The sequence below is a fragment of the Melospiza georgiana genome, chromosome 2 (assembly GCF_028018845.1).
Source record: "Melospiza georgiana isolate bMelGeo1 chromosome 2, bMelGeo1.pri, whole genome shotgun sequence".
Lineage (NCBI taxonomy): Eukaryota > Metazoa > Chordata > Aves > Passeriformes > Passerellidae > Melospiza > Melospiza georgiana.
Window position 1 is genome coordinate 68,233,417 of NC_080431.1, and position 26,626 is coordinate 68,260,042.

The 26,626-nt window shown below is 36.4% G+C and overlaps 1 protein-coding gene across 6 annotated transcripts in view; it reads right to left on the bottom strand.

Moving 5' to 3' along the window:
• CNTN5 (contactin 5) overlaps positions 1-26,626 on the bottom strand; it is a 610,938-nt gene that overhangs the window by 38,603 nt on the left and 545,709 nt on the right. For all 6 annotated transcript variants that reach the window (XM_058044080.1, XM_058044103.1, XM_058044112.1 and 3 more), the window contains 3 exons: positions 26,188-26,315; positions 25,073-25,248; positions 11,379-11,499 (listed from right to left, as the gene is read on the bottom strand). In XM_058044080.1, the coding sequence (XP_057900063.1) occupies positions 11,379-11,499; positions 25,073-25,248; positions 26,188-26,315 (425 nt within the window). The remainder of the gene's footprint in view (positions 1-11,378; positions 11,500-25,072; positions 25,249-26,187; positions 26,316-26,626) is intronic.

A 26,626-nucleotide genomic window follows, 5' to 3' on the forward strand; every position in this document is an offset into this window, starting at 1 on the left:
TGGCTCTGGGCCATGGGAAGAACAAGGAACAAGGTTTTTGACTTCCATGGGCAATGAACATCTTCAATGCTGGGAATCTCTCCTCTTCCCTTGCTCTGCCAGCTCATCAGGCTTGTCTTTGCTGCTGTCAGTGCCTTTGGTTGAGCCACAAGCAATGGCTGGAATAAAATGGTGCTTCCCATTGGACACTGCAGCTCCTGGCCCTCCTGAGTCCCGTTTCATTTGCAGTGGAAATGGCCTGCTTTTCCTCCTTGGAGAAAACACTGCAGAAAGATGTGCTCTCTGTGCTCCTGCCTTCCTGCCAAGTGTTTGCTGCTCTTTGCTGGGAAGCACCAGGTCAGATCTTTGTGTCAGAAGATAAAGTCCTGGGGCTAATTTAATAAAATAGGGTGATTCTTCAATCTCCATCCTCTACTGTTTCAGGCTATCTGTTGATCTAGGAAAATATTAGTGAAATTTTTATTTGTAGCCATGAGGGAAAGTTTAGAGGAAAGCTGGGATTTTGATACAATCATATGCTTTTACTGGGTTGGAGCCCTAGGCCCAGAATTATATAATGGTCCCAAGCACAAACAAGATTAAAGGGAAATATTTTAGTACACTTCCTTTATAACAATATTTCTCCCATGCACTCTGAATGTTGTTAAAGTGTTTCTAGCCACTATATTATAACAAAAGAATATGCACCTTGCAGATATGAAAGGATGCAAAATAATATTTATGCAGACATCCCCTGCTAAATTCTCAATATATTTTGTTGTCAGAGTTTCTCTCCTGTTTTTTTTTTTAATGTTTTAGATGCATTCCTAGGCATGTGAGTGTGTTATTATGCTTTCGGAGATGTGTGCTCTTGCACAGTCTGCAGGGTGACTGCTAAAAAGCATTTCAAATTCCAACAGCAGACATTCCTGAAAGTGGATTAATAAAGGACAAAGGCCTCAGTGATGACAAATGTATGACAGTTAGCCAGGACATGAGTGCCATGCAGATGTCACTCATTTTTGTAGAAATCTCATTAAATTTGATGCTTGGATGTTATCATTCATGGTGTCAGTCAGATGGCTAATGCAGAAAGGTTTTTCTCCCAAGGGCTGTGTTATTGCTCAGGATCTCTAAAACAATTTTTTAGCTGGGAATAGACAATTGAGGAAAAAATGTATGGTCTGTTCAAATGCTTATCTGGAAACTAGACAGAAAATGACTGGTCATAAATGCACTATAGTGCAGTCGACCTTCATGAAGAAGACATTTGGGGCTGTGATAGGCCCTTATACAACTCTAGGAGCATTGGGAACCCACTGTCAAGGATATGAGTCAGTTATCTCCTTTCCACAGCAATTCCATAGATTGATACTTCATTTCAGGACATGCATGACTGCATTTTGGCAAATTTGTATTATGTATCTTTTTATTGTTGGTATGATCATCCTGAGAGGTTGTTAGATTGCTTGCTATGATACAACATTAATGTGAGAGTTCTTGAAAAACAATTTCCAAAAATAGCTGTAGTAACTCAGTGAGGCAGTGCCCTTTCCTAAGTATCCTAGAATATGCACTGATTTACTTCACTGCTGCTTCACCAGGAGAATTCTTACTTTACCAAACAGCTAAGAAGCCTCATATGTAGCAGTTCACAAACACAGATGTTTTGACCTGAAGATTTTTGCTTTTTTAATGACAAGGTGCTCTGGCTGGCTTGTCCTCAAGAGGGTGAGGACTTGAGAAAAAGAGGATACAAAAGAGGCAGAAATTACAGAATAGTGGGAAAGGCACATAGAACTGCAGCATAAAACAGGAGCTTGACTGCTGCAGCATTAATCCCTTTTGCTGTACTCAGCTATGATTGACTATGTGCTTACATGGGGTAGAGGAGATGATGGAAAGAAATTTGGATGTATAGTAGATGCTAGAGACACTCTGGTTTTAGTAGATGCATCCATGATGCCAGTCCCTCCACATGTGGTTTCTGTAAGGTACATAAGAGCTGTGGGCTGATGGAGAGGTTATAACCCAGCCAGTGTCAGGATAGACATGAAGGTTAGGCTTAGGGTTGGAATGAAAGTAAAAGAAGACATTGATTATTTCAGCCTGGATAGTCTCAATTCATTTCAGGGAAGAGGGTTAAGATAAATCCATGGTGTACTGCCTGAGAAGTCCCTTAGCGGTACCTCTCATGTTGTGCCCCTTTGCCCTGATGACTTCTCTGCCATGTGCAAACCTAAACATAGTGAATTTGGATGAGGAAACCTTGAGAGATGTTGATTTTTCTGAGCTCAGATGGCAGATTGCAGTCCAGAACCTCTGAGCTGGACTTCTGTGTCACAGTAGTTGTTGACATAAGTGTATGGAGAGCACAGGGAACTTGAATTTCATCTAAGGTGTAAAAGCACTGCTACCCTAAGAATTGATCCTGGATGACATTGCTAGCAGTTCCCAAATAGAGAAAGAGACTGAGTTTTGGCAGTGTCTCTTTCTTCGGCATGGCCTGCTGACTACCTTCAGTGCTGCAGGACATCCCTTGCCAGCTGTCCCAACCCTGGTCCAGGGTATTCCCTTCACTCTCTGCAGTCCTACTGGGAGCACTAGCACTTCCAGGACTACGTGTGTCTTTTTCAGGCACTGAGTTAATAAACATCATCACATCTGATCTGTAATTTAGTATTTGTTTCTAGACACTTTTTTGACTCAAGTAAGTTCATAACTATAAGTTGATGCTTTTAGAAAAAACTTTTTAAAATAAAATATCATTTTTAAACTCTTGAAAAAACCAGCTTTTGTTAGATATTAATCTGTTGCTATTTCATATAATTAAAAATATTTTTAAAAAAATTAAAGGTCCTATTACAAGATCTAATTGCTGGAAATGTTTTCATGAAGTCTGTGGGCTAAAGGGCTGATTCTACATCTACAGTAATATACTATCTTCCAATGTAATAAATGTGTAAGGTGCTACACTGAAGAGGGCCGAAGTACAGATCTGAACCCTAGCCCTGATCCTACCTGCTCTTATGTTGGCAGACAGACCCTATCACCATTCCACAAGCCCTTTAAAATTATGACTTTTCCAACCAGTGCTTTGGCACAATTAATGGATTACTGTGGGCTGGGGCAAATCCTTACTGGTGATTTGCCATGCCTATCCTGAGGGAGGGGGACTGGGAATGTAAGTGTGTGAACTGGAACTCTGCTGTACCCTCTGGCCTCAGGGAACAGTTCTGTATTATGGACATATTCTGTGAGTCCAAATAATACGGTTTGTGCTCAGGGCATCTTCCTGGCCTTTGCTACAGCTCAAATGTAATTTCAAGGACCAGCAAGAATCTGCTGACCTTGTTTATGTTCCATTTAATAATGTGTTTGAAGGCCTTTAAGCCCAAGTACTTGTCTTTAAGTTTTATTGGCAATATCACAACAGAAAGGAGCAGGGTGGTCAACCTAACCAGCAGTTCCTGTGTTATATTTGCTCTGGGTCACTGGAGTTCTGAGGAAACATTACTTTTCAAAAAATAAAGGATAAGAGTGGATTTGTTGCTTAGATTGCTAGTTTTGCCAGTCTATAAGAGGAATAGCTTTAACCTTTTATTTTATTTTTAGACCACAAAATGTGTACTCAAGCCACACATTGTAGTCACAAAGACTTTCATCCCTTCGCACTACCGGATTGTGCTCTGCTTCATTTCAACATCTTACAGCTTGCAGGTAGATGTTTGATTGTTTGATCTCAGTGCTCACATAACTTACAGTAAGCATGCATAGTGCCTTTGTTTAGCTCTTAGGGCATAGTCTTAAAATAAATGTGTTATGTTGTAGGAGGAAGCTGCTTTTCATCCCAATTAGAAGCTTCCTTCCATGTTTTTTTTTTTGTTGTTTTGGTTTTTTTTTTCCTTGTTTTTTAACTAATATTTGTACTGGTCAAAGGATTTTAATTAGCTCTCTATATGCTCATAATTTTCCAAGGATATACAGCATTTATGCAGAGAATTAAGAGGACTGGGCCTTATTTTTTTTACTCTTAAAAAATCACAGTGCTTGTTGATATCCATAACAATAGAAATCACAATTTTAGCAGTAGGAATGAAAAGGATAATGAAAGTAAACATAATGAGTAAACAATTACTAAAATACCCAGAAAACAACCGGCATCTAAATCTACTAAAATCCTTAAGTGTAGATGAATGAGATAGTACTGTAAACAAATTAGGAGAGCACAGGTTGGTTTGTAGTGTAACTGACACCAATACATTATTTCTCCTAAAGTATATTTGATAGTAGATATGTAATATAAAAATATTTTATAAATTAATTTTATTAAATTATGAAATCATACAGTCATTAAGGTTGGAAAAGACGTCTAAGATTATCAAGTCCAATCATTAAATTAGCCCCATTGTGTCCATCACCAATTCCTCAACCATGCACCCTTTGAAGACTTCCACAATTGGTGATTCTATAAATTCGCTAGGCAGCATATTCCAATACTACCCTTTCAGGGAAGAAATTTTTTCCTAATATCCAATCTAAAGCTCTTTGGGTGCAACTTGAGTCCATTTTCTCTTATCCTGATGCTTGTTAGATGGGAGAAGGGACTGACCCCTGCCTCCCTACAGGCTGCTTTCAGGTAGTTGTAGAGAGTGATATCTATCTATCTATCTATCTATCTATCTATCTATCTATCTATCTATCTATCTATCTATCTATCTATCTATCTATCTCTCTAAAAATATATAAATTATTAAGGGGACTAAATATGCTGAAATGACATTTTATATGATCATTGATAAATAAAAGGCAACATGAATAAATAATTTCTATGCATTTCATTGATTTGAAATATTTTCTCTTTAGAAATTGGCACATGTCGTTAGCACCTCAAACTCAAAACTTGAGCAAACTTGCCTGGCTGCTGCATTGCTGTACTTTCCTGGCAGAGACCTCATGGTCATCTTAGCTACACTCTCCCAGGCTTAGTTACCTTGTACTGTCAACCCTCACTACCTTTGTTTACACGGTTAACTGCAGAAATTCAAACACTGAGTAAGTAATTTTGGGATCCTTAGTCTTTGCTCCTTTGTGAGTAGGTGGAGAAATATTAAGGAAAGAAAGTTTGGAGATGATTTCGCTGCTTCACAGACTGGCAGTGCATAATGCAGCATCCAGCATCTGCCTGAGTAGTTTCAAACCTATACAAACTTACTCTTTTGGTTATAATGAACTGTAAAGCAGCTTTGCAAGACTAATTTGCGAGTAAGAGTTGATCCAATTAATTTGAAAATTTAATGTTACTGAAACCAGTAATTTGTTATGATAAAAAGCATTTATTTATTAAATAAGCATTAACATCCTGGAAACTTGGTAGTGTTGATTTGGCACTGAAGCTTTCACAGATGTAAATCAATCTTTTTGATTCACAACTTTGTATTTCTATCTGTCATGATACTTCTAAATGTCATGTATGAAATGGATAACTGTGAAAAATAACTATTCTGGTGTCTGTGGTGTCACTATCATCTCCACCAATATGGAGTTTTATATAGCAAAAATCACTCACTCTGCTCTAAATGTTTGAAGCATTGTCCCCATCCATATGAGATAAATATTACAGCAGGTTTTGCACTGATCCTCTAGTCTGCAAGAGACTCTGTTATTCCTGGAAACTGCTGCTGAACCAGGGCTACTGCTCATCTCAGTGTATGCAAAAGTGTACCTGTAATTGACTATAGGACGCCTCATGATGACTTCTGTGAAAGCAAGTTAGACTATCGTGTGGTGTTCCCAACTTCCACTATTTTTCTTTGCTGAACTACAGATGTTTTTTCTCCAGCCAGCCCTTCAAGCTTACAGAAGAAAGAGCAAGAAATATACAGTAAACAGCTTTGGAAGGACATTTTTCTACCCAAGCTTTTCTTTCTTGCAGCCTATGGCAAAGCAGTGCTTCAAGTGAATTCATTGGAAATTGTGTGTTTTAAGAGAAAAGAAATACTTTTTGCTAAAGTAAATATAAGAAGTATCCTTTTGCTCTTATCTCTGACTTCTGCTGGTGTTCTTCAAAACCTCCCACTCACTGTATAATAGATTTTGTACTATTGGGTTAAATAAAGACAAACTGTAAACAAAATACTGTAGCTATTGAACCAATGCACGGTAGTAAGGGTCAGACTTTTCATGGTGTCAATCTCTTTATGATAAAAGTATTTCTTGTTCTAAACATCTTCTCAGCAAAACATAGTTGAAGCATGGGATCATTTAGATATCCTTTGAACTGAAAACATGGAAACACAGATAGCTTTGGATTTCAAGAACATAATGTAAAATAGGAATGTAATAAGCCCTTTTTGGAAGTTGTGCTTTAAAACACAAATTAATTCACCAAGCAGGCATCATCTCAGGAAAAGCTGACACATTGCTGGCTACAAGATCACCTGAGACATCTGTGAGAGGCAGGTCTCTGGGCTGGTACTTGGGTGTTTGGTACCCATGTTTGTGATGATATCATTACTGTCAGAACATGACATGCATATTTATCCTGTGTTAGAGCCTTCTGCTTAGATAATCACTTCTTTGTGAAAAATTAGTACAGAGACAACTCAACTAGTGGCATGCCAATATTTGGTGGAAAATCAGCCAAGCTGTAGCATTCTGCAGTTCTGCTCCTCCGCTACTTAATATTCACTGCAAGTTGAAGATCTGGGTGGATATGTAAAGGCTGGTAGCCAGAAAATGCACACGACATGGGACAAGTATTCTTGGACTGATGTGAAGGACAGGATTGGCATTCACAAAAATCATAAATCACTTCTTCTTAAATGGCTCTTGTCTTCATGTGCAGAGGAAAACATTTGTTGACTGTCCAGTGAGTGTCTGTATTCTCCTGTAAACATTCTTGTTTGCATGGCAAACAGGTATTCTGCATTTCCTTGGGTGAGGAGACAACAGAAGACATAAATGAAATTAAATCAGGTAATGACTTGAAATCAGGTAATGACTCAGGAATGTAAGTCCTTAAGGGTGATTTTTGTTGTAGTCATTCACTCCACTAAAACTATTTCTTTGATCATCAGACATACATAATTTCTGTCATGGGATTGCACTTGAGGTACCACATTTCTGCAGGCTTGATGCTAGAAAAGTTACCAGCATCTGTGAAAAGCTGTTTTCTCTTCTAGATGTCCTTGAGATGCATCAGCATATACATCATCTGCTGTTATGGGATCTGATGACTCTCTTCCAGAAAATATTGCAGAAAATTTACCACTATCTCCATCTTTGCCCCAACAGAGGGCAGTCTGGTTCAGAGGGTGACATGCCTGTTATTTAGCTTTTACAGAGCTATTTAGCTTTTCCCTTTCCAATAAACAGTTCAGTGTATTGGCTTAAGCCATGGACAGAGGTTCACCTGAGGGAACTTCTGTTCATTTCTAAGCAGCAGTCAATTCAATGAAAGAAGAAAATATTTTGGTTACTGGAAGTGCCCTAAATTGTGTCTTACACGTCCAGATGCTAATTTGTTTGTCACCTGATTTCTGTGCTCTTGGCTCCTCTGTGTTAGAAAAAAGCTTGAACATATCTTGATCCCACCTAACAGCCACCTGCAGGTATAGCATGCTTTTAAGGAGAAAGTGTGATTTGAATCATGGTCTGAAACAGATAAAAAGAGTTATCCTACTTCATAGATGAGCACTGCAGTTGCTGAGCTAAGTTAAAAGTGATTGATATTGCCTCTTCTGCCTTAAATCAGTTCTGGCCTTTGATCTGAATCTTCTCTCATCCTCCCCATTTTCAGAGAGTAGAGGACTCTCTGGGGACCTCTACAGAATCAACGTGTGTATCTAGAAGGGATGGTGAATCTCAGATGAATGAAAGATCATGAGGGTTTTTTTTTTGAGGCACATAATAATAATAAAAAACCCTCTGATGAGGAATTGCAAAAAGTTTTGTAGAGCTGTATTCTGAAGAGGAAATACTCCAGTCACTGGCAGAGCATCTCTTCCTAATGAAATCCACATTACTGGCAGCATTAGAAAAAAAATGCTAGGGATCACAAAAAAGTTTTTCTTACTTTAATATACATGGTTGAATCACATTTTAGAGAACTTAGAGATGTATTTGGAGGGTTTTTTGAGTATTTAGTGCTGATAGGACTTGAATCCTGATTTTGTCCAAACATGACACAGAATGTTTGAAATGTTCCTGAAAGAGATCCACTAGGTCAGAATCATTATTGAAAAAATATTAGATATGTTTTTCACTGCAGATTACCTAAATTCAAGACCTGTGAGGTAATGAATTTGAAAATTTAAATTTTGAGTTTAAAAATATATAACACATTATAGAAAGTTGCAGAATAGAAACTTGCTCCTGTCTTTATTTCCTTTGTTTTTCAGACACACACACACATATATATGCAGTAAATTCAGGAATCTTCTTGCACCATTAATTACCTTCTTATGAGTAATTAGACTCAAATAAATTGAGATTTAGTTGGTACTGTACATTCTCTGTTCTTTGTGCTGTCTTTCATTGGTTATATTTTTGAAATATAGCTTTCATTGTATAATGCAGAGCAAAGAAGAGCAAGGGCAAAAATAGTGACATTCCCTGGCATATAATCAAGCGAACTTCCAGTAGAGCAAGTAGTAAAAATGGTTTCAAAATAGATAAATATTATTTAAGGATACTCTATGTTTTCCACATAATAAATGATACTGAGACATTGCATTTCCTTGAAAATACAGCAGTGAATGTCTGTCTGGTAAAGATCAGGATGTTAATATGGAGCAACAGAAGTCTGCAAAGTTTGTTTCTGCTTCCTTCTTTTGAGGAGGCTGCAGTGAGGTATAATACTGTTCCAAGTCACTTGTAATTAAGTACTGAAAAAAAGTCCTTTGACTTAAAAATAGAGAATCAGTTGAATGCATACTTCAGTTTAAATTTAATCAATTTGCTAGTGGCAGTGATTCTGATATTCATGAGTATCTAAAGGAGGGGGAATGAGATTATTTTAATTTAATTTATTCTCTATGTCCAATTTAGTTCATGTAGAAACATTGTAAGAAGGACAATTTTTCAAGAAAAAATTACAATGATTTATTAAAATACCATATGAACCCTACAATAAAAGTAATGATTGAAATGGAGTTATATGCTGGTATGATATTATCAGTATTATCCCTGGTATTTTCTGCAGAGACAAAAGGAGAGAAAGAAAGGTCAGAGCATGGGTGTGCTGTAGGTTTGCTTATACCAACACATATAAGAGTTCATAACAAAGCTTCTGCTATCTCAGTTTGTCTTTGGGCTGTAGCATTTAAAAGAAAAGGATGTTCTGTAATATGCATAAAATGAAATTATTTTGACTATAAACTGTACTGGAAATAAAGAATAATATGGCTTTGGATAACAAACTTTACTGCATGAGTTTTCTTCATAGAGGATGACTTCCCTTTTCAGGTGGAATTCTTCAGCGTTAACTGAAATATTTACTGAAACATCTGTTTCTGTTGGTATCTTCTAAACAATGTCCAGTATCATCAGAAGCTAAACATAAAGAAGTTTGAAAGGTGCTACAATTTGGGATCATCGCTGTCAAATTGCACACCACTACGTGCACTCTACAGGCTGAGATAAGGAGAAAAAAAAATTAGAGATACTGAAATGAAAATGAAGTTCCTGTAAAAGTATAAGGAGAGATATATTAGATTCTTATAAGTATTTTTGATTTTTGCACTGTTGATGTCTGTAAGGACTAGTCATTCACAATTCTACGCTGAAGGTACTTTAAACATTTTCTGCAATGCAAAACAAAATTTCTTGCTCTATTTTAAAATTATCCAGTTTAAGAAACAAGAAAAGGAGAAAATTGTAAGCAAAGTATATTTGAATTAAAATTCCACTACAAAGCAGTTATAGCTTTTGCTTCAATAGCATGGTGACATGGCGATGAGACTCTCATAAATGAATCCTAATACTTTTTTCAGTGCCTTTCTTAAAATTTAATCTCAGACCTCTTCCTCAGAGAATTTAATTTCCACAGGAAATTCAATAAACTAATTTATATAACCAGGATTCTTAAAAAAATAATTTTGTAATCAGTCTATCCTAGATAATAACTAAGCCATTTTTGTCACAAAAGTTCAATTTTAAGTTGAGATTGCCTTGTCTATCCATAGAGCCTCCTGCTCCTGTTTTAGACAAAGGGGGCACAAAAGGCCTTACATAACCCAGAAGGATGAATCAGATTTCATAAGGCAGCTAAAATGGTATTACATGGCGAGTCAGCTGAATACAACCATCCCAAAAGTGCCATAGCTCATAGAAAACTGACGGTCCTCAAAGTGTCTTTATGGAAATATTTAACTATTACTTTCATGAAAAATGAAGAGCCCTGCAGTCAGCCAGAAACATTTTTTAACATTTAAAATATATATTTACTCTAAAAGTCGTGGACAGGAACGCATCATGTTTAAAGATATTGTGGAATGTGGTAAAATAAATTTTTTGACTTATAATACCCAAATAAATTTTTTAAAATCTGAAGTTTTTCAAATGTTAATAAAATATCTACCTTGATTTATTTAAAAAATGTATCATCCACAGCAAGGCTACGCAGCTGTGCTACCTAGCAGGGATCCATCTCTCTTGGCATTGCAGGACCCACCAGTCCTTATGCCAGTAAGTGAACTGCAAATCCTCAGGTCTCCTCAGTATACCACTAGTGTTGAATGCAGAAACATTCTGCTTAATTGCTTAATGGAGTTGGCATCCTCAGCATGATCTGGGATCCTTCAGGAAAAGGACTCTGAGTTCCTGCGCATAATCAGCAAGGTTCAATGTCATGTGAAACAATTTAACAGATTACAGGACTGGGGCATAAAGATGCAATGAACAATTGGTGGTAACAATTCCATGTGTGAAAAACCCAAATTCTTGTCATATTATGGGGCTTGTGTTTCACTGCTCATATCTATAATTTTCCAAAAGGCTGCATGCGCACCCCTCTTAGGAAATGAATGAATGTTCCTAAACTGCTAAAGCTGAAAGAATGGCTTGACCATAAAATGAACTGCAAAGCATCAAATAGAATAGCAAAAACTCATTATACCTACCTTACACAGGTCTGTGAAGGCTAATTGTCTGCATTTTAGCTAATCTGGTATACCTTTTGTGCTGTTACCTCTCTTAAAACTATTAACCCACTGTCTTTTGTTTCTCTCTGTAGTGTCTGCAGGTCAGTTTATGTTGAAACTCCTTTCAAAGGCAGCAGGTTAATCACAAATGGCTTCAATAACATGAAATCTGAGGACTACTGCATGGCAGAGAAGTCCCTGGTAGAGCTGTGTGTGGTGGTTGTGTTTTCAGGGGAGACCCACACGCATACTCACCCCTAACAAGCAGCTCTGTCTCATCCGACACGGTGTCCGCTGCGGTCTGGACCCTGCAACCGTATCTGCCAGCGTGCATCAGGAGGATGTTCCTGATCATTAAATCTGCAGAGGACGCTTGCTGAAACAGGGATAAAGTGCCAGTTTAAAACTCAGTAAATCTGTGTTCAAGGTAGTTCACAAGGGTGTTTTTTGCACAGTCAACTCTTGAATGCAGCTTTCATATTACAAAATGTATGTGTCCTAATACCCTCTTGTGAGGATTATCAGAACAGTGCATTTATACAATTATTAGTAGGGATTAAAGAAGAGCATTTCAAGTTTTTAATAACTTTGACTGTGCTTAAAGCACATTGCTCATATTTGCGTGTTCAAAGTGAATTATTCCAACTTGCACAAAGAAATTCATTAAGGAGATGAACAGAAATATTTTGAATGCTATCCATAGTATTCAAAAAGTCCTCTTAGAAATTAAGAACTTTCTTCCTCTCCCTCTTTACTGTAATGCAGTGACATTTGGAATATGTCTTGCTACTGTGCTAAAATTAAGATTGCTTGAAAGATAATATTGATTGATTTTTTTTATTAATAGAGAGGATGTTAATGCTAAATATGAATGAGAAAATATTATATGATTCTCATCCTCCCTGATGAAACATGTATGTATGATGTTGAACATGTATCTACAATGCTGAAAAGTGCAAAAAATATATAGAGAATATAAATAGAGAACCAGTTCAAATTTCTGTTTTTTAGAATTTTTGCCAACAGTCATTACAATTCCCCAAAGTTCACTTTAAGAAGCATTAATTGAGTTATAAGCATTTCCTTTCTCAGATTTGGCCTACTTTGCCAACCAAGCAAACACTGACTGTCTTTCCTTGAACTATATGTTTCTATCCCATTCAATGGTTCTAATTTGAATCATTTTGAACATGAGTGAATAGAATTGTACCCTGGATTCAAAATAAAATCTTACTAGGGGTGTAAGTATTGATACTTCTCCAGCTATGTTGGAAATCTGTCAATGAATTCACCTAGCTTCATATTTGCTTGTTTCTTGGCTTATACCTATTCTGTGCTCATGTAGACATATTCAGATCTTTATCCTTATTCATTAGCAAGTTATGAACTCCCTCTTTATAACCAGTCATTCATACATGCATGACCTTGTTTTTCATGGGATTGAATTTCTTGTCTGTTCCCATCTGTTATTTTCATCATCTGCTGCATTGGTAAGATGTACCATACAATCGTCATTTGCATACTTCTTTCTTTTATGCCAAGGTCATTAATGACAAGATGAAATAGGATTCATTTCAAGATCCAATCTTCTATAATGTAGTTTTTTTCTTTTTAGGCAGAAGAGTTCCTTTGCAGCACATCTTGGCACACTTCTTCAGTCAATCTTCTCTTCATTTGCATTTTTTGAACTAACTTCTTGTAATATCCCATGTAGCATCAAGGCAAAATCTTTACCGAAGGATATTCAAATGCAAAGAGGGAAAAGGAAGGTGGAGACATTAAGGCTGCCTCTGAGGCCAAAGTGAATGTGGGCATGATCTATAGCTTAATAACCCTGTAGATCTAAGTGCATGATTACCATGGGAGTGTTTTGCCTTCTGAAGTGGCCTAGGTAATGATGTTGCTGAAGGGAAGATAGACCAGTCAGGGCGTAATGCAATTCTTATGTTCTTGCTCTGGCATATGAGAAATCACAGCAGGGGAAGTGGATATCTCAGTACTCTTCAGCTCAAAATGCAAAAGAAGAGCACACATTCCTATCAGGAGTCAAATTCAGGATATAATTTTTTTTAAAGTGCATAACAGTAGTATTTACTAGCTATTGAAATGGGTTGCTCAAGATCACTAGTGATTTTGGTACAAAGCTTTAGTTACATAAAGGATAAGACCAGAATTGGTCCACATTTGTCCTCTATTGAGGGTAATTTACATCTAATGTGTGTTTTAGTGTTAAATGTGAGGAATAGCATAATGGCTAGCAACTGTCTGGTTTCATTGTTCAGGAGCTGTTAAAAACCTTGGCTTTCACTCTAACTTCCAGAGGGCTCATGAATGTGTAAATTCTAATATTTTTATCAGGAAAAATATATGTATTTCATCTGCACACCTGTGTAACTGGGCAGACAAGCATCAATTGAAAGAATCATTGCTGTAAGTGGAGAGCAGTGCAGTGCAATAGATCTCTATGAAATGTTTTATTATAACATAACAGGATGCACAGCCAGCATTCTCGAGGATGTGTGAGTGGATTAAACACTGATTGTGCTTAATACAGATAGGTATATGCTCAGACACTAGATTCTTGATCATAATCAAGAAAACAATGATACATTTTAGCTTCCATTTAGATAAGTAGGAGATATGTTTGACCAAGGACTAAAAAAATACTGCATTAGTGCTATTCTGTGGCATGCATAAAGTGGTCTTCATAAATTTTATAGACTCTCCCAAGTCTTGGAAGAGAAATTGTTTGTTGATTAGTTTATCCTGTAATGAGAGGCTGTAGGCCACAAAAAGGTCTGGGGGAGGTTAATCTTATGTGCTGACTTTCTATGTCTCAAGAAAAATTCTGCATCTTGTCCCTATAGTTGCTACTTAAACTTGAAAAATTACAATCCAGTTTAAGAAAAACACCTACTAAGTGGGAATGCAGCAGAGACTCCATTAAGAAAAATATCTAAGGTCAGAAACTTTCTCGTACTTTTAGACATCTGTCAGTGGAAAAAGATGTCATGCTTCAGCAAAGCAGACATTCACTTCCCCTTGGGGGAAGACAAAAACTGGGTGATATGAATGCAAACAATGTAGGAAGGTCTCTCTCACCTGGACTAACATGATTTAGGACAGCCTGGTGTATCAGCAACTTCGTGGTCTCAATTTTATTCAAAGTCAAAGATAGTGGCATTTAAATTTCTTTGTCTAGGTCTAAATTTTGATGCTATTAAGTGTATGTTTTTAAAAGCTCCCTTTTATTTTACTGATTTTATGCTCTTTCTTGACAGGGAATATTTTGCAAGAAGTGTGTTTCAAAATATTATTAGAAAAATCATTTTATTGAAATGCATTTTATTAGAAAAAAATGCATTTTATTAGAAAAATCCACATTCCTTGGTGTTGCATCATGTATTATCCACTTAACCAAGTATCAGCACCTCAATCCCAGTACAAACTTCTACTGTGTGAAATGTAGATTGTATTTTACTGAAGCTAAAACTTAAAAGAGAGCAAACCAAAATTGATAGGTTCAACAACTAAGTTTTACTGATTTTCAGGAAAGCTAAGAGTAACCTTCAAGGTCAGCATCAGCTACAGACCTACTGTAGACTGCTGATCTTCATTAAGTGGCAAATAAATAATAATAGAGCTCATAATCCTGTCTGTCATGACTAATGTTTCTCTCCAGGACTGCAAATTATTCTACCATTCATTTTATGCTCCCAACCATCCCATTCATTTAGATCTGGGCAGCTCCAATGCTGAATGATATGTCAAGCCATGGCTCTGTCTGCTTCAGCATGGTATGCTGTCTGAGATAATAGTCATGTCTGCAATGTATCTAATTAGCTGTACATTACTTGTACATATTGCTTGAAGCTATTGCTTTTTCAAATATTGGTGCCATCGATGCAATTGCATTTGCTTTAGATGTGAAAATACTTGCCCAAATTAATAAAGGCTCCAAGAACCTATAACATTCATTCTTCGCTCAATAGTAATGACATCATTGCATTTGTCTTTTGCACTCATTGTCCTAATATTTGGGGGGTTTGCCGAAACAACAAACGCCAAGTAAGAAAACAAAACCAAAAACAAACAAAAAAAAAATTTCAGAGAATTTTCTGTTGGAGAATTAATACTTCTTCAGCCATCTCCAGTACCCACAGAGAGGAACTTGCATGTGGATTTTTTTTCTCTTTGCATCTCATAAATCTGAAGAGGTTGTTGTGGGAGCCTGGACTGATGCTAGTTAATCACACAATCAATCACTTAACTGCCCAGGTGCAGAAGGTGTGCACACCATCAGCAGAGGCTACAGCTGCCTGTTGGATAAGATAAGGGAAGAGGCTGACAAGAGGCAGATTCTGCAAATTGGGGTCCTACATTTTTCATGACAAAAGTCCTTACAGCAGTGGCTAGCTGTGGAAACTCCCTTCCAGAGAAGTGGCACGACATTTACACACAGCCTGAAGGAATTCATCCCTTCTTGTGGGCCATAATTGTCTCAGTTTTACTGATATAAGAGGCAGCGGTGATGTCTTATTCTTAGAATGTGTCATAAAGCATCAGACTGATTAAGTGTTGGATGATTCAAAGTATTACATCATCCAGTGTAAGATTCCCTGCCCCAGGGGAAGTACTTGGGCATGCCCACCTAAACCTGAATAAATATAAACCCAGTGGATTTTGTGTTTCTCCCAGCCCTCGTGGCTCAAGACAGTGACAATCACTTTGACTAGACTGGGATGCTCAGCACTGGGAAGACCAGAAAAAGACAACCAAGAGAATCCACGCAGTGATGACATATTCCATGGCTCTCTGTCATTATTTCTTTCCCTGCTCCCACTCTCTTTTCCTATTTCTTTCTCTCTCTCCCCCTTTCTCCCTCACATTTACTGTTAAATAAAAATCGATACTAATGACTTTGACATTTGGTCTCGTTTGCACCTTAATTGGCCAAAGACATCTCTCTCATTTTAATAACCAGGTCTTAACAGTTGTGAGTTGCTTTGCAATAAACAACTTTTACATATGTTTCTTCCCTCAAATGAAGAGAATTAAACTTATTCTTCCTGTGAGACTGAGTTCATTGTCCTGAGCCAGTTGCTAGGAAACCTCTCTGTTAATCTGTCCATTCATTTGCTGAGTTTTTATCTCTAAACCAAGGTGGTCCTTTCAGTGTATCCGACCTTTTCTTCTGTAGACTTTGCAAATTCTAATTTCTAATCAATTTTTGAAGACTTTGCACAATTTCTAATCTGTCTGCATTTGAAATGGAGCTCACAGTTACACCCTAGTGCACTTTCTTAACATCTAGTAAGTCTTTTGTTCCCTTCTCCCTATCTTCTCCATGAAAGAATTACACTTGGGTTGATTATTACATCATTTATGACATATGCTTAAAATACAGAATCATATGTGGAAAATCTATATGAAATATCATTATTTTGTCATTGTATCAAACCAGCTTTCATTTAATCTGCTTCTAATGCTGCCTATTTTCCACATTCATTGTCATACTTCCCATCTGCACTCCAACTGTAGTTCTTTGAATGTAGCTCTGATTTATCTTGGAAAGAGGGACAAAAAGCCAAAGCAGTTCATAGGAATGGGTAGTTGGTAGAGATGATGTGTTGACCCACAGCTCTCAACGTCTGCACTGCAAGGGCTTGAGGAGCGCCTAGCACTGTGCAGAGGATCCAGGCTGTGAACTCAGCCTGGACAACATGCGGTGAAAACTGTCTCTTTGCCTGGGAAGAGTGTGTCTAAAATGGGTAATGAGAATATTACAAATGATCATGATTCAACAAAAACTTAAATCAAAGGGAAGAAAAGAACAGGCAAGAACTGACTGCCATTGCAGGAAAACTTTTATGATGAAAGCCAAAGTGGAGTTTGGGCCACTTTTTTACTATGACTACAGGGGTTTATCCAGGTTTGCTGCCTGTCATCTAGATCTCTTGACAGTGAGAGGTGAGGATGCTTTCCTACAAAGTGGTTTTTATACAGCAGAGAGTGCTTGTGAGGTACTAAAAGCCTAAAAAGATTCTATTCTCTTTAAATTGAGAGCAATAAAACAGTGCTGTGTCGAGTAAAAAGGACTGAGATTTGATCCTAAACAAGAAGGACCTGGGTTGTTAATGATAGCTTTTTCAATGTAAATGATAATTTAAAATATATGGGTGCTTTTACATATAACATACAGATTAGGTGAATTCCTGACTCATATATTACTTCATTTAGAAAAATAGCCTTTACTAATGAAATTGTTAGATTTAATTGAAAAATTATTTCACAGTTTATTTTTGCTATATTTGAATGGCAATGGAGTTTTTTTTGGTGAGTTTATCTGAAGCAAACAAATGATTTTACAGAATAATGTTATGGCAATGCTACCTTTGTACCATCAACAGTAAGTGAGGACCAGCAATACAATAAAGTTCTTTTAAATAATGGTGACAATTTATATGTACATTAGGACGGATTGTTGTCTTCAAGCCAAATTCTGTCCATATTCTGTTTAGGAAAATTTAAGTATAATTTCATGCAAATTCTCAGGTTTGAACATATCAACTACATCTGTCTACTGCTTGTGATGATTAAAATTGCAAATACTTAATCTGAGAAGCAGCAGATTTCTTAGTTGATATATTGGTAATGGGAAATTATATTCTGAGCTCAGTTTTTAATCAAATAGGCACATTTGGAACAAAGAAGATGAAATAATTGTTATCAGTTTTGTTGTGATCAATGGTATGAGGCAGGATAATAATGGTAATATATCAGCATCCAGACTGATGCAGACTGACTCAGGCATACCTGATAAAACATAACTTACATTTCCCCTGTCTATAAGAATTTCAAAGTATGTCTTTAGGTGTGTGAATCCTTTAGAATCATGTGGGGGGGGACTGCAGCCTCTTTGAGTGGCAGTATTTACAAACAGTTTGTATAGACATGGCAAGAATTATGGAAAGAGTTGTTTTGGTGAGTAGTGGTGGCTTTGAGTGAATGCCAGAAAGTGATGGAGTGCTGAAAGTGGAGAGGGAGAATTTGAATAAACTTGAAATGCTTCAAATGCATTTCAAGTGCATCTTGAATTGCTGCAAATGAGTTTGATAAATTTTATTGAATAAAGGTAGAAAAAGAGATTAAGTTAAAAGAATATCAGCTGTCAGGGGGTCTGTCTTGTACTGGGGTGGTTTTGTGAAATCAAGGGATTAACAAAAACATGGAAAAAGCTGTGAGAATGGGAAGGAATGAGAAAAGAGATGGGATATGAAAAGGCAAGCTTCAGGGACAGAGATGCCCACTACACTTCTGATGCTAAATTCATGTTCTGTATTTGCAATTTTATTACCATGAGAAAAAAGGAAGAAAAGATCTCTGAGGCTCCCTCAAGTGCAGTAGGTGACAATGAAAATGATGATTATGTTTTGCTGTTTTTTTCTTTCCCCCTAGTGTTATATCATTTTCTTTGGAACCTACTTACACTTCCTATTTGTAAGTATTCATTGGAATATGTTTATTAAGAGCAGTTGTTACACAATGATTGATTGTTAAGATTCTTAGTAGGTATATTGTTGGATAAAAGTTATGAAGTATTTATGTGAACATTATCTACTGTGCTGCATGCTGTGTCTTGGTTTACTAAACAAGAGAAAAAGAAAGGGGGCAAGAAGTAGAGGTGAGCTTCAGGACAGTGAAAGCTTCTTCCCATGAGATTTTCTGTAACAACACAATTGAGGTTTGCAGGTGCAAGGCCTCAAGAATAAAACCAAAAGATTGGGAGTGTAAGAACAGAAATGGAGAAATACTGCCAGGAAGGCTTTGGAAAGCACTGCCACAGCAGCTGGGGAGAAAGGGTGCAGAGCTGCAAGTGTAAAACAGCCAGCAGAGCTTTAAATGGAGGCTTCTTTAGGGGCTGATATCGATCAGTTGTTCAAACAATCGACTCTGCTGTTATAGCCCAGATTAACACTGTGCCAAGCAGCTAAATGATCCATCAGCTCCAAGTAAACACAGGGAGGAATGGACTGTCATGAAATGTCTTTTATTTATCCCAAGGTTTTTTGCTTTAGAATGCTTCTTGTAAACAAGGAAAGATACAAAATACCACAATGGAACAAATCAGTAAAAATTATCTGACTCTATTTCATTATTTATTATAATCATTTTTTAATTGAAATTGGCCAAGATTGTTAAGTTTTGTTAAGTTTGGTCAGAATGTTAAATTTTCCAAAATTATTGGTTATCTCCCCTGTCTAAAATAAAATTAAATAGAAGAGTTCAGAGAATTGCTAAGATTGGAAAAGACCTCTAAAATCATCAAGTCTCACCATTAACTCAGCACTGCTGTGTTCACCCTTAAACCATATTCCCAAGTGCCACATACACATTCCTGTTGAACATTTCCAGGATTAGTGATATCACCCCTTCCTTGAGCAGCCTGTTCCATTGCCTGACCAATTGCAGTGAAGAAATATTTGCTAACCTCTAATCTAAGTCTCCTCTGGTGCAACCTGGTCACATCCTCTCAGCCTATCACATGTTACCTGGGACAGGAGAACTGATCCCCACCTCACTAGACCCTCCTTTGAAGTAGCTGAAGAGGCCAGTGAGATCCTCCTCAGCTTCCTTTTCTCCAGGCTAAACGAGGTCAGATGTTGCTTATCATCTCTGTCCCTTACTCTCTATTAACAGTCAAAGCTACAAGCACTTGCATGTAACAATTTACACACTTTTTTGATTCTAGGAAAAGTTTGGAGCGTCTCTTTCTAGCACAGCATCAAAGAAATTCAATCTATTCACTAGAAATGTTTATATCCTGGAAGAAACACATGGTAAAATGCAGTATTACACTGTGGTCTTCTTTGTGCTGGGATTTTGGTTTGTAGTTACCAGTCATAGAACTCTAGAAATAATTATTTTATTTAGTACACTACCTAATTTACAACAGCTATTTATTACCAAGAAATAAGATTTAATATTTTTTTTTTTGTTAAAACTGCTCCTGATTGCTCAAATAGGTAACTGCTGTAGCATGACAAGTGGGCATAACCTGGTAATGAGCACAGGGCTGAAATATCTAGAGATTAGAGTTGACAGTAATGGCTGTGTTCAGCCTCTCCCATCAGCAGGAAAGGATTGCAACAGACAGTGAAACAAATTGGTAGCAATGACGCTGAGATGGCAGCTTTACCCTGAACAGAAATTCACTGTGCAAAGATCTTGTTGTCTTCTGCAAGGCTTCTGACAACTATTGCTGTTTCCCTCATGTGGGGGGGCAGTCAGGGTGTTCTGTAAAATCCCAGTTTAATTAACCTTGTTTGGGTTTACATCCAGTAAAGAGGAAAGACATTGCTATTAACAGCCTGCTGTTTTAATTGATTTCATGTAGTGTAGAACTTGCCTCTTTCTATTTAGAAATGCTTAGGAAATTTTAATCCTAATTTCTTGAATATGATAAAAGTACTACAAGAAATTAGGGAGTGACTTGAAAATACAAGGAAAGATGTAAATTTATGCATTCTCCAAAATTCTAGGTTATCAAATTGGAGTCTCCAGTACCAGGCAGGAATAAAATGCATTGTCCAATCTGTATCTACTGTCCTTTTTGAAGTAAAACAGTAGATTTCCCGTCACTTCCATGTGAAAAAATAACCATTGTAAAATATAACATGACAAGTTGTACTTCTTGTACACCACTTCCCCTGGTGGCAGTTTCAGCTAAGATCAAAGACCAAGAACATATTTGGACCAAATCACTTTCCTGAGTCTGAAAAGTCAAGGTGAGGGACATTAAGAGCAATGCTGCTGCATACCAGTCTGTGGATAACTACAGTAAATCATTTTGTTTGGCTGCTATAAAAACAGTATCAGCCTTCTAGCACAGAGTTGGAATTATGACAGTTGGATGAAAATCTACATAAAAAATCAGATATTTTTAGATGAAAATGGGATATGTCTAAGAGAAAATTTTGGTCAGTAGAGATTTTAGGAGAAAACATTTTGAATAGAATTTTGACTAGGACTTCTACATTTGGCACAAGGGACAGAAAACCAAAGTTATCCTAATGAAAACAAGCAAGTCTATACTTTATGAGTTCATTGCATACTGCGTTGCTACAAGAAAATTTTGGAAATTCAGACTTCTATGCAAAATTTTTTCTGTTACACAGATTATCCCTCATAGAACCTAAAATGTTATCAAGTATTTTGCTAGACAAAATAAAACTTTACCAATCCTGGAGGAATCTGGTTTTGTATAACCCTTGGCACTATTGTTCTTCCACCAAATGTACTGTGAAGTTACATATACACATCATTTGGGATGTTTTCTTTCCCCTAGACTTCTATCTGCAGTGGAAATCAGCTGGTCCATTGTCCTTAATATTTACTTCATGTTCAACTTGACATCCTTATCACACTTATCTATTTGCCAGGCAAGTTCCTGAAGTACCTAAATTGGTATGGGCACTAAATCATTGATAGCTCAGTAAGAACAGCAAAAAATACCTTTGGTTTGTATGAAAAATTACTTCTTGATATGAAAATTTATAACAGCTTTTTTTTTTATTTTTTCTGGTACAAAAGCTACTGATATAATTTCAAAACAAAATAGTAATATTTATTAGTAAGAGAAAATTTTCTTTTTCACTGTAATTGCTAGGGATCACACAATTTTAGTAAGTAAGAATTTATCTGCAGCCCAAATAGGTGTTACTTTGGTGATAGCTTTTACAATACGGCATTAAGCATCAAGATGCTCATCATATTTAATGCTTGGGTCTGCCACAGTGAAAGTAAGAGAACTGCAACCAGTGATGAGAAGTTTACAGTGGTTTTATTATTAGAAAAATGGTTATTTTTAAATATTAATATAAAAATAAAAATTTTAAAATATAAAATTGCTTATTTTAATAAGCATTATTTAAATAATGCTTAATTTTCCGGGCTTTAAAATGAATAACCAAACTGCAGGCAATCCTGAAAATATTTTTTATCTGATGAGGTATCAGAGTATGGACAAAAAATGGACATGTAAATCTGTGACTATTCTGTGCACAAAAGAGAATATTTTTCTTAAATGTACTCCATTAAAAAGCATTTTGTTCAGGATGAACTCATGCAATTTTAAAGTGTTTCATTCAGAAGAGCAATATAAGGGATGTAGATAGAACTCTATCAGACTTCAAGTTCCTCTTTTCTCCATTCATAAACCTATGGCTTTAGCTCATTGTGTATCAGCTTTGAAACTGGATATGTTAAAGGAGATTACATGACAGCAAAAAAGGAGGGTTTTTTTTCCTTTGTCCCCAGTACCTGGCCATGCTCTAGATTTTAGTGAAGTAAAGAAACAAATTTTTAACCTTTTGATTAATTTCTCATTCTCATGTCATTAACAGAAATGATAATGAGATGCAATTGACAACATTCCACAAATGAGTAGGTATGGGAATTGTGTCAAAACACACAAAAGAATTCCTGTATTACCACAGCTTTTATTACCACTTTCAAGATTTGTGTCTCTCAACTGATCCAGCTTCACTTTGGGACAATGCCAAAATAAAGATATTTTAGCCACCACTTTATGAGAGACTTGCTCAGCCTGGAGGAGGCTGAGGTGAGACCAAGGTGCCATCTACTTCATTATGAGGGGGAGCAGAAGGGAGAGGTGAAGATCTCTTCACATTTTTGACAAGACCCAAGGCAATGGCCTGAAGTTGTGTCAGAGCCTGACAGAGTTCAAGAAGCGAACACCACTTGAACAACACTCTCAGGCACATGGTGTGACTCTTGGGGTGTCCTGTGCAGGGCCAGGAGCTGGACTCCATGATCCTTGTGTGCCCCTTCCAACCCAGCTTATTCTGTGAGTAGTGCTATTTTCACTTAGTAAAGTAGCAGTAACACTCTAGCAGCACAGTTAGGAGGACGTCATGAACTCAAATAGTTGGTTAAATCTATACCAGTTTTGGCCAAGTTTTAATCATGTCAGGACAGTTAAAGCAATCAGTAATTTCAGTGAGATTTGCATGAAAATAGGATGTTGTCTTTCATTGGTTTGAATAAGCCTTATTTCTATCAATTTGAGGGTTTTCTCTTGTAGAAATGAAATTAATGAAGAATTCTTGAGAGAGATCTACAAAATCCTATTTTTTCATATGCTAAATTATATTAAATTAGCTTTATTTTGACATGAGATATGAAATTACTTTGAAAATCTCTTAGCCTGTGGATTTTCCCAGTGAGTAAAAATTTCCCTGTAAAAGAAATGCTGAAATACAATGAAAAAGTCATGTAGCATGTTTTAGACTCCAATTTTTTGGGAATGACTTGAAGTTAAATTGTGATAATAGGGTTTTTTCTTGAATCAAAGAATGATCTTGAAGTTAAAGAGGAGTGAAAGTTTTCCTTCTTACATAAATAGTGTTGTTTTGAGTGTTATATTCCTCAGATGAAGATAACTATGCTAAGAACTTTCCCACTAAAATATACCTAGCTAATGTTGTTCAATTAAAAGGTTTGTTGAAGTAAACTCAAATTTTAAAAACATGAACCCCCCCCACCAAGAGGATATGTCTTCCATAAAGAGTGTGATTTCCATACAGGCAAGCAGAAGAATAAATTGATTGCAGCTGACAAGGTTTTTAATGCAAAGTTAACTTTGCTACATTGTACTCAAATGAGATACATTAAGTTTTATAATTTCCTGACCTTTATGAACTTAATTTTTCTCTGTTAACATAGCATGGACATTTGATTTACATTTCATTAGTTGCAAGATTCAGTTAAATTACTGTAGATTCCATTTCCAAGCTTGGTCACGCTAAAAGGCTTCTTTCTACTAAGAAATGTTCAAATCCTTTTGCATGAGACAGGTTGGAAATTCTTTAGCATACCATTTGATCACATGAAACTCTTTTTTACTAAAGTAGCAATATTTTAAATTGGTTTGCATATTTTTGTCAATATGATTCATATTGACTTAAATAATGGTTACATGGTTAGGAAGTACCTCATGCAGGGAAGTTAGTAAATATAGTCCTTGCTATTCAGATATTAAAATATTTTCTAGACAAGTAAAGCATTGGGAGGTGAGGGCATTTCAGCAGCCGTGCTATCTGTGAGAGAGAAATCAATATTTATAGAAGCATCCTTTCTATATTAAAATCAGCAGAAGAATGTCAGTAGGATTTGATGAAAACTCCTTTCTGTTCCTTCACAAAGATTATCTGATATATCACTAATAATAAGATATATAAGTTTAAATTTAATATCTTCTCGAAGAATACTACTAGGACTTATTCTATCAATCTGCAGTTTGCACCTCTGTTGGAGAATTTTGCTCAGACATGGCTTATAGAGTTTTGTTCAGACATGCCATAATCATATACAGCTGATTGAAAAGTAAAAGGCAGCTGTAAGCAGCAAGTTCTCAAAGCCTGTTCCTGTAAACAACAAAATTCTCAGGCACGTTTCTGTAAACAGCAGAAGTTCTCAGGTTGTTTTTTCATAACAAGTAAATATTTTGTCCTTGGATAGTATGGGAAAGCAAAAGTGACAAACATGGAGGCCTTGAGAACCGTTCATAACAGGATGAGAAAATAAGTCTTGGTCTCAATAACAAACCACAGATATTGAAAACAAAAGGAGGGGTTGGTGTGTAATCTGTAACCAATGATGAGCTTGGGTTTTGCAATATGTATGAACTTAATTACCATGGTTATAAAATGTGCATGTTGGATCAATAAATGGGAGTTCGATGCTGATCAAAGGATGGGTCGTCTCCCTTCGCTTCTACACACCTCCTCTATCTAATATTTCCTTCCAATGTTACTGAAACCAGTTATCTCTCAGTTTGGTCAAAATTTGGTAAATGGAAGACATATGACAGCATGATAATTTCTATCAATTCCCATCACGGAGATGACAAATGTATGGTCACTTACAGCCTTGATGCTTTCAAAGTGTCCACCTTCTTTCTCAAAGTCGATTGGCTGCCCATTGAGTGTCCAGTGGAAGGTGACATCCATGGTGCTGTCGTGAATGGCTTTGCAGCTGAGGACGATGCTCTCTCCAACCGTCAGCTCGATCTTCTTGGGAGTCAGCTCTATTCTTGTAGGTTCTGGAAAGACAAGTGTTAGGAACATTCAGATGGACATGAACTTATGGTGCCAGACCTAAATGATAGGAATGACTGATGCTGAGTCTACCCTGAGCTTACATTTGTTGTTAGTATGAATTGCAGACAGTCAAATACTGAAAGATATTCATAATACGTGCTGAAGAATGACACTGGGGGTCCGAAGGTACAGATAGTTTCGTGGAGTCAATAAGGCAGAATCCTAAACAGCAATCTATGGAACATCTGAGATGGATTAATTAATTAATTTATTAATTTTATAAGTTTCAGGAAAATATTTGTTTTGTTTTGGTTTTTTTTGAGGCTGCAGCACCCAGAATCTTGTGATTGTATGAAAATTTCAGTTTTGTCACATAAAATAATAAAGGATGTTTTTGGATTACTAAATACAGGAAGAAGCTTGAAAAATGAAGTCAAAAGGCTTGAACACCTGCAAAGAAAATCCATTAATTCAGCTGAAAAATGTAAAAGAAAAAAAGGTTCAGAAATTGATTGTTATTCAGTAGTGTTAGTATTATTATTAATCTTCTAAGGTATTACCTTTCTCTGGATTTTATATAGATACAATTATTTCTTTAATTTAAAGGTTTCTTCTCATGCAGAAAAAGTTAGGGGTAAGTGAGTTCCCAAAGATAAAATATGTTAAAAGCAACATTGATTCCTTTACTTATAAAATTATTTATAGTTTGATTGATTTAATATATATATTAATTCTTATGACACATCTACAATAAAACAGCTGGAGTATACAATCTGATTCAATGTTTCACCAGATGGAGTTTAGTCCCCTTAGCTTGTTGGAAATTCTTTTTTATTCTGCCTGGAGAATAAAAAAGGCTGGTTTATCCCCAGTTGGCTGGGGATAATATTTAAGTATTTGTTAAAATAAACCATAATTACCATCAAAGCATTTTTTCATACCTTTAACAGATAGCGATGCAATGATTTCTGCAGATCCAAATACATTTACACCTTGGCATAAATACCGCCCTTCATCAGACTTGGAAGCATTCAGGATTCTCAGACTCCCATGTGGAAGAATAGTTATCCTGGAAAGGATAAGTCCATAAATATATAAATACCTCTCTCATCCTACCAGCCAAACACCATGATGATATCTTTCAGAGATAATAAATAGGATTAAGAACTGCTGCCTCTGTAGCAAGGGATGATGAAGATGATAACTGAATTATCTTCTGTTTCAAAAAGGTTTTAATAAATCCATTTTACTAGTCCTTCCTTAATTCAAAATTTTCACAGAAACATCAGTGGATTAGTATCCTATGACACTTATTAGGGGTGAATAGTAATGAAACTTTTGTAGAACAGTAAAAAAGGTAATCCTTCATAATTTGTCTTC